Here is a 13759-nt window from a genome sequence, read left to right as displayed (position 1 = left end):
TTTGAGCAGGATCTTGTGTATTTAAAAAAAAGGAAATTATTCAAAACGTGTAATGGTATATCAAAATGTATTCAGACATCTCAAGCTTTTGTCGTTATTTTCTAGTATCTAACATTTGAAATAGTGAAGTTGGGGAGAAGCATGCCAAGAAATCCTCCCCGGTCTTGAATTCGTTGGTTTCAATAGGACCATATTACATGCTGATTAATAATAGCCGTCGTTTATCTCTTAATTGTGGTCACTGATTTATAACGGTTTTTCTATACAGGAGATTTTGCTAAGAATTTCTTGGCATGTTAATGTTTTTAAAATTTTAAATTTAAATAAACGAGAACAAATTACTTTTATTTGTGCAGTTCATATATTTTACTTTTCAGATATTTTAATTGTATATCTATTAGTCGACCTTTTAAGAAAAATCCTAATGATATTGACCTAGACCTTGTATTTACAATGTGCATTTCAAAGTTTTCAGCGAGTAAACCCAAATTCAACATCTCAAAAAATATTCCTTTGTTTTATGAATGTCGTAATATTGATGAGCGCATATCTATTTCATTAAACTATAACAAACGAAATCCGGAGGGGGGAAATTCTATACCAGGGCGGTTTTCCCGACCAGGGGGAAACTCTACCGGTATACTGACTTTGTACATAGGGGGAAATTATATGCTGGGGCGCCTTGACCCCACACTTTCAAAACTTTCTGGATCCGCCCCTGCACTAATTGAACAAATCCTAAAACATTAAGGAAATAAAACTCGAACACATAATATAGGATAAGCTCGCATGCGCGAGTACAACAGTTTATTCATACATGTGTACATAGACATCTGGAGGTTCATTATTCCACTCAACTCATTCTACAACAGAAAAAAGTATATCAAAACACAAATATGTATTTAGTACCAAAACGGAGGTCTACTGCATGAACCCCCCCCCCCTCCCCCTCCAATGGATATTGCTAATCGTAAATGTTAGCAAAACTACCCAACATAAACTAGGTCAAAGCAAACTTTAAAACTATATATTTACTCAAGCGATAACACGTAGATAGTGTATACAGGCTGACACGCCGCACAAGTATTTAATTCTCAGGACTAGACGGAAGGTCGAAAGAACAGGGAGGCCATGTTGGATTTTAAGGTGAGACTAAATTATTATTATAGTAATGACTGCTGTGTTTTATATCATACTATAATTCTATTTCGTTAATTGTTTTAATCTGTCAACATCTTGAAATGAAATTCCGGTTTTATTTAATCAACAGTAAACTTCTCGTGTGATCCCGCCATCAGAAATGCATCCCCGGCGCAGTGCTCAGGAAGTCCTACTGTGTGACCTCTGTGAAACTGTCCCCCTACAGAGTCACTGTGAACTTTGTAATACAAATCTCTGTGGTAACTGTGCAGTAAAGCATCTCTCAGACTCGTCTAAAAGACACAATATCGTGCCGTTTTTACACAGAAAGTCTACTCCTAACTACCCAAAATGTCCAGACCACGCCGATAAACACTGTGAAATTTACTGTGAAAAATGTGGCGTTCCTGTCTGTTCTACCTGCGCCTTATTTGGAAAACATAAAGGTCACGATGTATCAGATATTCTGGAAAAGTTCAGCGCTAAAACAGAAAGTTTACAAAAAGATCTAGAAGAACTCGAGACAAGAATTTACCCGCGATATAAAGAAATGGCGTCTAATGTCGAAACCGAGAAAGCCAAGTTAGAAACAAAATACGGGAAACTGACGACAGATGCCGATGAACAAGGAGAAATCCTACACCGGGAGATTACCGCCATTGTCAACCGACAGAAATCCGCCATTGCGGAGATGAAAACTAAACATCTGGACGAGCTAAATAAAAATACAGAAGAAATCACACAGAAAATGGCGGAACTCAAACAGATCATGTCCGACTTGAAATCAATCCTAAAATCCAATGACGTCTCCTTAACCTCTACTTACAAATCTAGGAATTCCCAATTTAGAACATTACCGCCTAAAGTCCGAGTTACATTACCGAGTTTCTCTCCTCAGAAAATAAACAAAGATCAGCTGAATGAAATGTTTGGTTCTCTGTCGCCATTATCCATTAACACAGAACATGGCGACACAATGAAGTCAGCAGAAGCTGTATCGTCTCCTCCAGTCAAACCACTGCTTGATGAGCCGCGCGTCACCGCCACCATAGACACTGGGTATACATATCTATACAGTGTTAGCTGTCTGAGTGAAGATCAAGTCTGGACATGCGGGAATAACGACACCATGAAGCTGCTCAACCTCCAGAGTAAACTACTGACATCAATACAAACCAAGTCAGGGAGACTACCACACGACATAGCAGTGACACGGGACGGAGATCTTGTTTATACTGACTATAAAACTAAAACTATAAACTTAATTAAGAATAAACAGATACAGACCGTGATCACACTACAGGGGTGGAGACCTCGCTATGTCTGCTGTACCGCGGGTAACGACCTCCTGGTTACCATGATCAGTGATGATAGAAAACAATCCAAAGTCGTGCGTTACTCCGGCTCCACAGAGAAACAAAGCATTCAGTTTGATGATCAGGGTCGTCCTCTCTACTCATCTGATACATTCCCTAAATACCTCAGTGAGAACAAGAACCTGGATATCTGTGTGGCTGACTGTTTAGCTAGTGCAGTAGTGGTGGTCAATCAGTCAGGAAAACTCCGATTTAGATACACTGGTCATCCCTCTAATACCAAGCAATCATTTATTCCATTCGGCATCACTACAGACAGCCAGAGTCACATCCTGACAGCAGACTATAACAATAACCGTATCCACATCCTAGATCAGGACGGACAGTTCCTCCGTTACATTCACTGTGATTTAGAACGTCCATGGGGTTTATGTGTGGACATCAGAGACAACCTCTTTGTGGCTGAGTGTTACACTGCTAAAGTGAAGAAAATCCAATATCTATAATCACAGTGTTAATTACACAGCTCTACAGTGTTAATTACATCTACCAACACAGTGTTAATTACATGTCTAATCACAGAGTAACTTACAGCACTGTGTTAATTCCTTCTACTTCTTAATTACATCAGCTTGTTAATTACAGCCCTGTGTACATTACAGCCCTGTGTTAATTACAGCCCTGTGTACATTACAGTCCTCTGTTTGTGATGTGTAACATGTACTTGTGTTTGTGAGTTTAACATTATTTTGTTTGTGAATTAATTCAATATGTGTTTGATTTTACAATGTATATATTAGATAAACATGATACAGAGTTCAGTCTTACATTATTACTGAGTACTTACTTAGATTTGTAGTACTGTAACAGAGAGTGACCCCAAACGTCCAGTCTTCATCACAGATCTTCAGATTCAAGGTCACAGTCTTCTGTTTACCATCAATAACATCACACCACTTATCTAAATCTCCACCGTCCTACAAAACAAACAAAGTGTAATCATATTAAACTGAATTGTCAAGGATAGTTTGTGATATATTTACATGTTTATATACATGTCAATGTAATGGGAAGGAAAAGAAGATATGGCTGAACTGGTGTCACAATGGGGATCGAATCCAAGGCCCTTCGTTCCCACGATATGATAGGACCAGGGATTGGACCTCAGACCCCTGTATTAGTCAGGTGCTCTAACCACTGAACTATCCAGATTAATATCAGTGGTTTTTACTCGACTAGGAATCGAACCCTAGACCCCTGTATTACATATGTAATAGTCAGGTGCTCTGAACACTGAACTATCCAGACTGATATCAATGGTTTGACTGGACCGGGAATCAAACCCGAGATCCCTGTATTACTAGTCAGTTGCTCTAACCACTGAACTATCCAGACTGATATCAATGGTTTGACTGGACCGGGAATCAAACCCGAGACCCCTGTATTACATATGTAATAGGCAGGTACTCTGAACACTGAACTATCCAGGCCAATATAACCAATACAAATTGAACTTTTCCAATTGAAATTTATCTGTTGTTATTGACTTTTTACATTATCATCTTCTTCTCCACAACCACTTGGCCAATTCCAATCAAAACTGTTACCATTCATCCTTAGGTAAAGGGAATTCATGTTTGTTCAAATGATTGATAGAATCTTGTTTAAAATTTAAATTTAGACCTATATTCGGCACTTAAAGGGACTGGTTCACGATTTTTGATAAAAATATTTTTCATTTTTGATGTTAAACATTAGAAATATAGCTCATTTAATGTTGACCTTCTGAATGCAAGAATAAAAGTAATATTTTAGCCTTAAATATGTGTTATGTAAACAAAGACTCGAGTCTTTTTATGTAAACAAACAAACAAGTGAAATATTGATTTTGTAATATAATGCATCTTAATTCTGCATAGTCACACATTTTAACTTTTAGATGACACATTTCACCCCAAAAATGCTTGAAATGTGAAAGATATAATAATACTTAGATAGATATCCATTTCTTTTGAAAATTTCGTAAACAATAGCATACCGCAAATCTTTGTTTACAAAACAAATAATAAACTCTCTAAAATGAGCTTCGGTGATGATGTATCACCTTAATTTTCATGTGAAATCTTTCAAACACATTAGACAGTAGATTTTGATCATTAAAAGTGAAAAACAAAATTTTGGGTAAAATCGTGAATCAGTCCCTTTAAGGCCATTGAGCAGTGAGCGTTCTTTAGCATGCCACACCTACAATGTACTGTGACATGGTACATCCATTTTTAAGGTCATCTCCGAGGACCCGTGACATTCACACCTGATGTCGAGCGTTTGACGATGGAACTGTCACTACCTGTTCTAACGACTTAGATCTGTTGTGGCCAGGATTCGAACACCAGCCTTCAGCATGCGGGGCGTGCGATTTAATCTCTAGACCACAGTGGCAGTACCGTTTGTTCAAATGAAGAGTCAAAGGGAAAATAATCAAGAAAAGGCAAAAATTGGTGGGTCATTTAACAAGAGGCCCATGAGCCACATCGCTCACCTGGTCACCTTGGCCCATATCTGAAGACTTTCCATATATATTTGCATGTAAAACCTTAGTCCCTATTATGGCCCAAACTACCCTTTGCAAACTTGAATCTACACTATGTCAGAAAGCTTTCATGTAAATGTCAACTTCTTTGGCTCAATGGTTCTTGAGAAGAAGATTTTAAAAGCTTTTTCCTATATTTGTATGTAAAACTTTGACCCCCCTCCCCCACTTGTGGCCCCATCCTACCCCCTGGGGGCCATGATTTGAACAAACTTGAATCTGCACTATGTCAGAAAGTTTTCATGTAAAAATCAGCTTTTCTGGCTCAGTGGTTCTTGAGAAGAAGATTTTTCCTATATATTTGTATGTAAAACTTTGATCCCCTATTGTGGCCCCATCCAACCCCCCGGAGCCCATGATTTGAACAAACTTGAATCTGCATTATGTCAGGAAGCTTTCATGTAAACCTCAGCTTTTCTGGCTTAGTGGTTCTTGAGAAGAAGATTTTTAAAGTTTTTCCCTATATATTTGGGCGTAAAACTTTGATCCCCCCTTGGGGCCCCATCTTATCCCTAGGGGCCATGATTTGAACAAACTTGAATCTGCACTATGTCAGTAAGTTTTCATGTAAAAATCAGCTTTTCTGGCTCAGTGGTTCTTGAGAAGAAGATTTTTAAAGATTTTTCCTATATATTTGTATGTAAAACTTTGATCCCCCTTGTGGCCCCATCCTACCACCGGGGGCCATGATTTGAACAAACTTGAATCTGCACTATGTCAGAAAGTTTTCATGTAAAAATCAGCTTTTCTGGCTCAGTGGTTCTTGAGAAGAAGATTTTTCCTATATATTTGTATGTAAAACTTTGATCCCCTATTGTGGCCCCATTCCCCCCCCCCTCCCCCGGAGCCCATGATTTAAACAAACTTGAATCTGCATTATGTCAGGAAGCTTTCATGTAAACATCAGCTTTTCTGGCTTAGTGGTTCTTGAGAAGAAGATTTTTAAAGTTTTTCCCTATATATTTGTGTGTAAAACTTTGATCCCCCCTTGGGGCCCCATCTTATCCCTAGGGGCCATGATTTGAACAACCTTGAATCTGCACTATGTCAGAAAGTTTTCATGTAAAAATCAGCTTTTCTGGCTCAGTGATTCTTGAGAAGAAGATTTTTCCTATATATTTGTATGTAAAACTTTGATCCCCTATTGTGGCCCCATCCAACCCCCCGGAGCCCATGATTTGAACAAACTTGAATCTGCATTATGTCAGGAAGCTTTCATGTAAACCTCAGCTTTTCTGGCTTAGTGGTTCTTGAGAAGAAGATTTTTAAAGTTTTTCCCTATATATTTGGGCGTAAAACTTTGATCCCCCCTTGGGGCCCCATCTTATCCCTAGGGGCCATGATTTGAACAAACTTGAATCTGCACTATGTCAGTAAGTTTTCATGTAAAAATCAGCTTTTCTGGCTCAGTGGTTCTTGAGAAGAAGATTTTTAAAGATTTTTCCTATATATTTGTATGTAAAACTTTGATCCCCCTTGTGGCCCCATCCTACCACCGGGGGCCATGATTTGAACAAACTTGAATCTGCAATATGTCAGGAAGCTTTCAGGTAAATTTCAGCTCTTCTGGCCCAGTGGTTCTTGAGAAGAAGATTTTTAAATGACCCCACCCTATTTTTGCGATTTTGTGATTATCTCCCCTTTGAAAGGGATATGGCCCTTCATTTGAACAAACTTGAAAGCCCTTCACCCAAGGATGCTTTTGGCCATGTTTGGTTGAAATTGGCCCAGTGGTTTTGGAGAAGAAGTTGAAAATGTAAATGTTTAACAGACAGATGGACAGACAGACGGACAGACTACAGACAAAAAGCGATCAGAAAAGCTCACTTGAGCTTTCAGCTCAGGTGAGCTAAATATCTCTCAAAAACCACTGGGCAAGAAAAAATGAGATTGAGGTAAAAGTTTTCTGATATAGTATAGATACAAGTTTGTTAAAACCATGGCCTCCTTGGGTTTGTGTAGGGCCTCATCAGGGGTCAAAGTTTTACATGGAGATATAAAGGAAATTTCGTCTTCAAAAGAACGAGAAGGTCATAATTAATCATATCACAAATGTGGTCCTCGGGGAGGGGGAGGGGGGGGGGGGGGTGAACCACAATAATGGACACAAGTTTTTAAGGAAATGTTTTTGAAATTCTTTTTAATCTCAAAAACAGCAGGGTCATCATTAATCATTTTAATATGCAAACACGTTTAGATAGTGCAGGTAATTCACTTCAACAAATCATTTTCAAGTGTAGCAGGTGTGTGGATTCAAGTGTTTTATACCCCTGCGACTATAGCTGGGGAGGGGGGGGGGGGCATATTGTCCTGTCCTGTATATCTGCCCCCTACTTTAACATTGCTACTAACTTTTGAATTGTGAATCATATGGCTCTCATATTTCATATATCGACTTTCTATGTAAAAAGACCTTCCTGATATTACCAGAGATTTCAACCTTGTGACCTAAACCTTACCGTCTGATTTGTTTTAAAGAAACCCAACCTTAGACAGTATCTCCTGAACTATTTAAAGTACGGCCTTTAGATTCCTTCTGACAGAACCTTTCATTTTACACTATTGTCTTTGAAATCTTGACCTTGAAGTTTGACTTATATTTCAAAACTTCAGGGGAAACTTGAACCTTGCTGCTCATCACTATTGAATTGTAAGAGATAGGTCAAATTTGCGAAATATTCTCCAACACAGGTCGTAGAAGTTTGGCATCCATTACGGATTTTTACCGTGACCAACATTCTCAGTGAAACTACCAACGATAGGTTAAACATAAACTACTAGCTTCCAAGAACCAATGAAATTGCGTGTTACGTCCAATGATGAAAGATAGTATGAAAGGATCTAAAATAGATTCACCGGATAAAAATAGTCATGTATATCTATTTTTAAAAAGTGGAATACAAATTTATTAACCGATCGCACAAATGTAAAGAGCGGAATTTCGCTAAAAAGCGGAAGAAAATCAGGTGAGTGATATTAGCTGTGTGGTGCTTGAGAAGAAGTCAAAAATGTTAAAAGTTATGAAGAGACTAAAAGACTGATGCTGGACAAAATATGATCAGAATAGCTCACATTAGCTTTCAGCTCATGAGCTAAAAAGGGTTAACACTATTTGTCCCAGCCATTGTCTGAATGAGTTATAAAACAATTTACATAATTTCATTAACAAACCTGACAATTTTTACAGCAATAGAGCTATCCAAGTCCTACAAAATGTTAGAGTCTCAGGGAAATTATCCTCATCAATCAGCCGGACATCTCAAGTAACTGCTACCCTGTAAAATTGATTTCAACATTAAGCATTAGGTAACCAAAATTATTTCTTCCCACCATTATATTATACTATTAGAACAAGAACGTCTACAAAAAAACCATGTAACCCTGTCATCCCCTCTTGTCTCAACGTAAAGTTCAGAAAATAGTTCTCATCCCTGTCAACTCACTACATAAAGTTCTGAAAACAGTTCTCCAACCCATCACGTCTCGACGTCAAGTTCAGAAAATAGTTCTCCATCCCTCACCTCCCAATATGAATTTCAGAAAATAGTTTTCCACCCCCTCATCCCCCCGACGTAAAGTTCAAAAAATAGTTCTCCACCCCACTCCCTCACCTCCCAACGTAAATTTCAGAAATCAGTTCTCACCCCCTCACCACCCAACGTAAATTTCAGAAATCAGTTCTCACCCCCTCACCACCCAACGTAAATTTCAGAAATCAGTTCTCACCCCCTCACCACCCAACGTAAATTTCAGAAATCAGTTCTCACCCCCTCACCACCCAACGTAAATTTCAGAAATCAGTTCTCACCCCCTCACCACCCAACGTAAATTTCAGAAATCAGTTCTCACCCCCTCACCACCCAACGTAAATTTCAGAAATCAGTTCTCACTCCCTCACCACCCAACGTAAATTTCAGAAATCAGTTCTCACCCCCTCACCACCCAACGTAAAGTTCAGAAATCAGTTCTCACCCACTCACCATCCAACGTAAAGTTCAGAAAATAGTTCTCCTATCCTAAGGATATAAGGATTTCCCCATATGTTGACATGTAAAATTCTGATCCCCTATTGTGGCCCCATCCTGCCTCCAGGGTCCATGAATCTTATAAACTTGAATCTGCACTATGTCGGGAAGCTTTCAGGTAAATGTAAATTTCTTTGGCCCAATGGTTATTGAGAAGATTTTTAAAGATTTTCCCTTTATATTTGTATACAAAACTTTGATCTCTTATTGTGACTCCACCTTTCTCCAGTCGTCTCCACATGAACTCGTGAAATATCCTCGAGAGGGACGTTAAACAATATACAATCAATCAATCCACCCTTCTCCTGGGGGCATGATTTTAAAAAACTTGAATTTGCACTATGTCAGGAAGCTTTCTGGTAAATTCAAACTTTTTTGGCTCAGTGATTTTTCAGAAGATGATTTTTAAAAGATTTTCCCTATACATGTATATATTTATCTATAAAACTGTGATCCCCTAATATGGCCCTATCCTACACTCGGACGCCATAATTTTAACAAACTTGAATCTGCACTATGTCAGGAGGCTTTCATGTAAATTAGTATTTTTTTCTGGCATAGTGGTTCTTGAGAAGATTTTCAAAGATTTTACCTGTACATTTGAATGTAAAAGTTTGATCTCCTATTGTGGCCCTAATGAATCCCCGGGGATCCTGGTTTTAACAAACTTAAATTTGTTCTATGTCAAGAAACTTTAATGTAAATCTAAGTTCTTCTGGTCCAGTGGTTCCTGCCAAGAGCAATTTTAAACAACACCACCCTATTTCTGCATTTTTGTGATTATCTTTCATTTGAACAATCTTGAATCCCCTTTACCCCTGCAAGGATGTTTTGTGCCATAATTGGATGAAATTGGCCAATTGTTTCTGGAGAAGAAGATTTTCAAAAGTCGTCAATGTATTTTCACTATTTCACTATTAAACCCCACTTGGAAAGGGGCACGACCCTTCATTTGAACAAACATGAATCCCCTTGTGTCAGGTTTGGTTGAAATTGGCCCAGTGGTTCTGGAGAAGAAGATTCTTTAAAGATGTTAATGTAGTTTCACTATTTTGCTATTATCTCCCCTTGGAGAAGAATGTGGTCCTTCATTTGAACAAACTTGAATTCCATTTACCCAAGGATGCTTTGTGTCAAGCTTGGTTGAAATTGTCCCACTGGTTCTGGAGAAGAAGATGAACATGTGAAAAGTTTATGATGACCCCTACAACAAAGATGACGGACAATGGACAAATTTCTGTAAGAAAAAAAATGGCCTCAATTTACATTATTTCAGCCCAATAAATTTCAGAATGTCCCCTCCGATTTACCATAAATGGGGTCATTGGCCTGTTGTGTTTGTCTTTCCTAAGCACCGGTGACCCTAATCCTATCCCCTGGAACAAGACTTCAAACAATTTACAATATGTCCGTAAGGCTCAGTGATTGGGATAAGCACGCGCCCTGCGCCATAGTCGCATTAAATAAAAAAAAAATGGCGCATAGAATATTGAAACACTGCGCCAGTCTTCAAAATTAAGCGGTAGCCCGATGACCGTGGCTAGTAAAATCGGGATTGGGCTACCAAAAATTATTAACGCGCATGCCCGGCGGGCCAGTACATATTTCCGGCGGCGATTAAGATCGTGATTTCTGGTTGAAAATCGGTGAAACAACCAGTTCTTACAGAAGAGAAAGTTGGCGCTAAGAACTATGAGGAATCAAAGGCTTGAATACAATGATGGTCTCATATTTTGCATCTGGTGCAGAAAAGAAACCATTGGAAATTGTGAGTTCGTGTTCGTCTCAGATAAAGTTACCTATGGCATTACAGTCTGTCAGTAGTGTTTAGATTATAATTTACTGGACTCTCAGACTTGTCATTTTAAAATGTCTCATAAAAATTTCAATATGGCGCATTCATTTTAGAAATGTCACATTGACACTAGCTGGTAATGCGACATTGTCACATTAAGGACATGCGGGACGATGTGGCGAAAAATAACTTGTCAATGAATATTTTATCTTTTTTTCATGAAGCCAGGATGTCCTGTACAATGTGTATAAATTTCATGGCCACTTTCTAGGTATACAAGGGAGATAATAAGCTTTGAATTACCCCCCTTTTCGAAAATTGTGAATTTTACAAGATTATTTCCATTTTCAATTCAAAAAAATAATTTGATGGAATTTTTATCTATATCTTTTACAATAATTTTTAGAATATATGTAAAATATAAAATATATAATAATAAAATGCTTAAACATAACCATATAATAAGAAATTGAGAAAATTTAAGGATTTAGGGTGGAAATTGGTACCCCAAAACAGGATAGTCCAGATACTAAATGAAGAACTGCTCAAAAACTTGTCAATGAATTTTTTTGCAAACACTGCAATTAAAAGCTATTCATATACCTAACTTCCTGTAGAAATATGAAGGGGTGAAGCTAATCTTGATTTTGAGGTAGGCGTCCTTGAAGTTATACATTGATATGTTCACTTGGAGTTAGGCTTGACGAAATATTTGTTATTAATAACTTTCAAGCTTGTATTCTTTTCATGTACAACTACTGTTAAAAGTAATGGGGGATGGTACAGTCTCAATTTATTTGCACTTCAAAATTAAAAGGGGGGGCGGGGGGCAGCCTAATTCTTCGTGCCTGTTTTGAAATACATTGTTAGAAACTATATTTGTTTGGAACCTATTGAAATATTTAGAATTTTTATAATTATGAAACAAAAATTGAGTTAATTAATGAAAACAAATTAAAAATTATTTTTTTTAAATATACATGTATATATTAAACATGGCTTCGAACAAAACGTCTTGTCTAGCTCTAAACAATACGTCTTCTTTCAAACCACGGGTTAGGTCTAGTTAACGTCAATATGAGCTACTACTTCCTTTACTAGATCAACAGCATTTCCGCGGCCATGGTAGTTAGTGTCGCTTGACTCGATCATCTCCATGCTATTTTTCAAGGTATTTATATATCGCACATGTTGTGACTTTGCACTTTTTTCTTTTTCACATGTCTGCTTCTCGCATAAATTCCGACGTGTGCCATATTTTTTAAATTAGTTACCATTTTAGTAGCAGTGTTTCGTAAAGTTAGTAAAAATAATTTGGAATATGAAATAGTTTCAGAGATAAAGCGTACTTATATTTACATGAAAGTGCTTGCAAAAATTAAACATTCCTAGTATGGACGTTAATATTTGAACAAAAGTAAAGATTGTCGTCATAAAGGGGGAGAGGTATTTTTCGCAAACAAGGATCGATTATAAAAGCACCTGAATAGTTCGTACGTTTCACAGTACTATAGTAAATATCAACAAACGATCATCATCTTACACTTGCACTGAGTCATTGTTTACAGACGGTTGACTTTCTTTTTGTAAATGCCTAGAGATGCAAATTGCATGTGCATGCTGATGCAGGAGCGATTTCGGTGACTTGTAGGCTATAATATCAAAATTATTGTGGCACATACTATACATATATATAATATATGCATTGTATATATATGAAAAAGAGACTTGTAATTACTATGAAATAAAATGAAAATTATCATTTGACAAGAATTCAATCAACAGATTTACAGATGACACTTTACAGCGGTAGCAAATTACGACAAAATATGATGGCATTTTCCCCGCGATACAACGTCGTGACGTACTTTTTTTATGACGACGTATAGTGTGTCTGTACAGCATTGTGATTTTTCTCGGGAAGCTTAACTACGCTGCGTCCAGTTCTAAATTTATAATAAATTCGCAACCATCACGTGATCATCGTCCCGCATATCCTTAAGCTTATCCCAATCACTGAGTAAGGTTTCACATGACTTATAGATGTTTCGTCATTTCTAGCTCAGTAGTTATGGAGACGATTCTTAAATGACCCAATGTTATCTGTTTTCAATTGTTGATTATCTTTGAAGGTCCTTCATTTAAACGATTTCTAATCCTTTAACGGTAGTACGTTTGGTTGAAATTGGGTTCTGTGATTGCAGAGAATTTAAAAATAAGTTTACAGACAGACAGACAAACAGATGTACGACAAACAATGGGTGATCAGAAAAGCCCACTTGAGCTTATAGCTCAAACAAGCTTAAAAAAAGATAGAAATTTTACCAGCTCCATACAAAAGTTTGTCCCTAGCAATGGATCAGATGCTATGAGAACCTCTGTCTGCTTTTAAGAGATACCGATAGGAACTGCTCCTACTGTAGGGTGTCACCATCTCAAGAGGCCCAGGGAGCTGAAAAACCAAAGTGACAATGAGAGCTGGAATGACCAGAAATCAGACAGGTACTAGTAAAAAAATGTTTGAGCAAATCAAAATCCTCATGAATTTGTCAAAAGAAGGCAGCTTGATATCCTCACGGTTGCTGAGAGGTTGGACGTTCACCCCGCATGCGGGAGGCTGGGGTTCAAATCCCGGCTGTGACAGACCTAAGTCGTTAAAATTATTAATAGGTAGTGACAGTTCCATCATTAAATGCTCGGCATCAAGTGTGAATGTCATAGGTCCTCGGAGATGACCTTAAAACAGATGTCCCGAGTCACAGTAGGTGTGACACGCTAAAGAACCCTCACTGCTCAATGGCTGTAAGCGCTGAGCATAGGGCTAAATTTGAAGCCCTTCACCGGTCTTGGTGACGTCTCCATATGAGTGAAAAATTCTCGTGCGAGACGTTAA

The 13759-nt window shown here is 37.9% G+C and overlaps 1 protein-coding gene and 1 long non-coding RNA gene across 2 annotated transcripts; one reads left to right on the top strand and one right to left on the bottom strand.

Moving 5' to 3' along the window:
* Window positions 1-773: 773 nt before the first annotated feature.
* Window positions 774-13540, bottom strand: LOC130047703 (uncharacterized). Its single transcript, XR_008796527.1, has 5 exons — window positions 13192-13540; window positions 8218-8321; window positions 3304-3433; window positions 2428-2933; window positions 774-863 (listed from the first exon to the last, which is right to left on the bottom strand). It is a non-coding gene; the product is annotated as an uncharacterized LOC130047703 (long non-coding RNA).
* Window positions 963-3273, top strand: LOC130047688 (E3 ubiquitin-protein ligase TRIM71-like). The gene is made up of 2 exons (XM_056143074.1): window positions 963-1146; window positions 1271-3273. Exon 2 carries the CDS (start codon window positions 1301-1303, stop codon window positions 2960-2962), a length of 1662 nt encoding a protein of 553 aa, XP_055999049.1. The 5' UTR covers window positions 963-1146; window positions 1271-1300; the 3' UTR covers window positions 2963-3273.
* Window positions 13541-13759: the final 219 nt, after the last annotated feature.

The sequence above is a fragment of the Ostrea edulis genome, chromosome 7 (genome assembly GCF_947568905.1).
Source record: "Ostrea edulis chromosome 7, xbOstEdul1.1, whole genome shotgun sequence".
NCBI classification, from domain to species: Eukaryota; Metazoa; Mollusca; class Bivalvia; order Ostreida; family Ostreidae; genus Ostrea; species Ostrea edulis.
This window is presented reverse-complemented; position numbering and strand designations above follow the sequence as displayed.

Excerpts from the sequence above, each read along its gene's own strand:
- LOC130047688 (XM_056143074.1), top strand. The coding sequence starts at position 1,301 with ATGCATCCCCGGCGCAGTGCTCAGGAAGTCCTACTGTGTGACCTCTGT.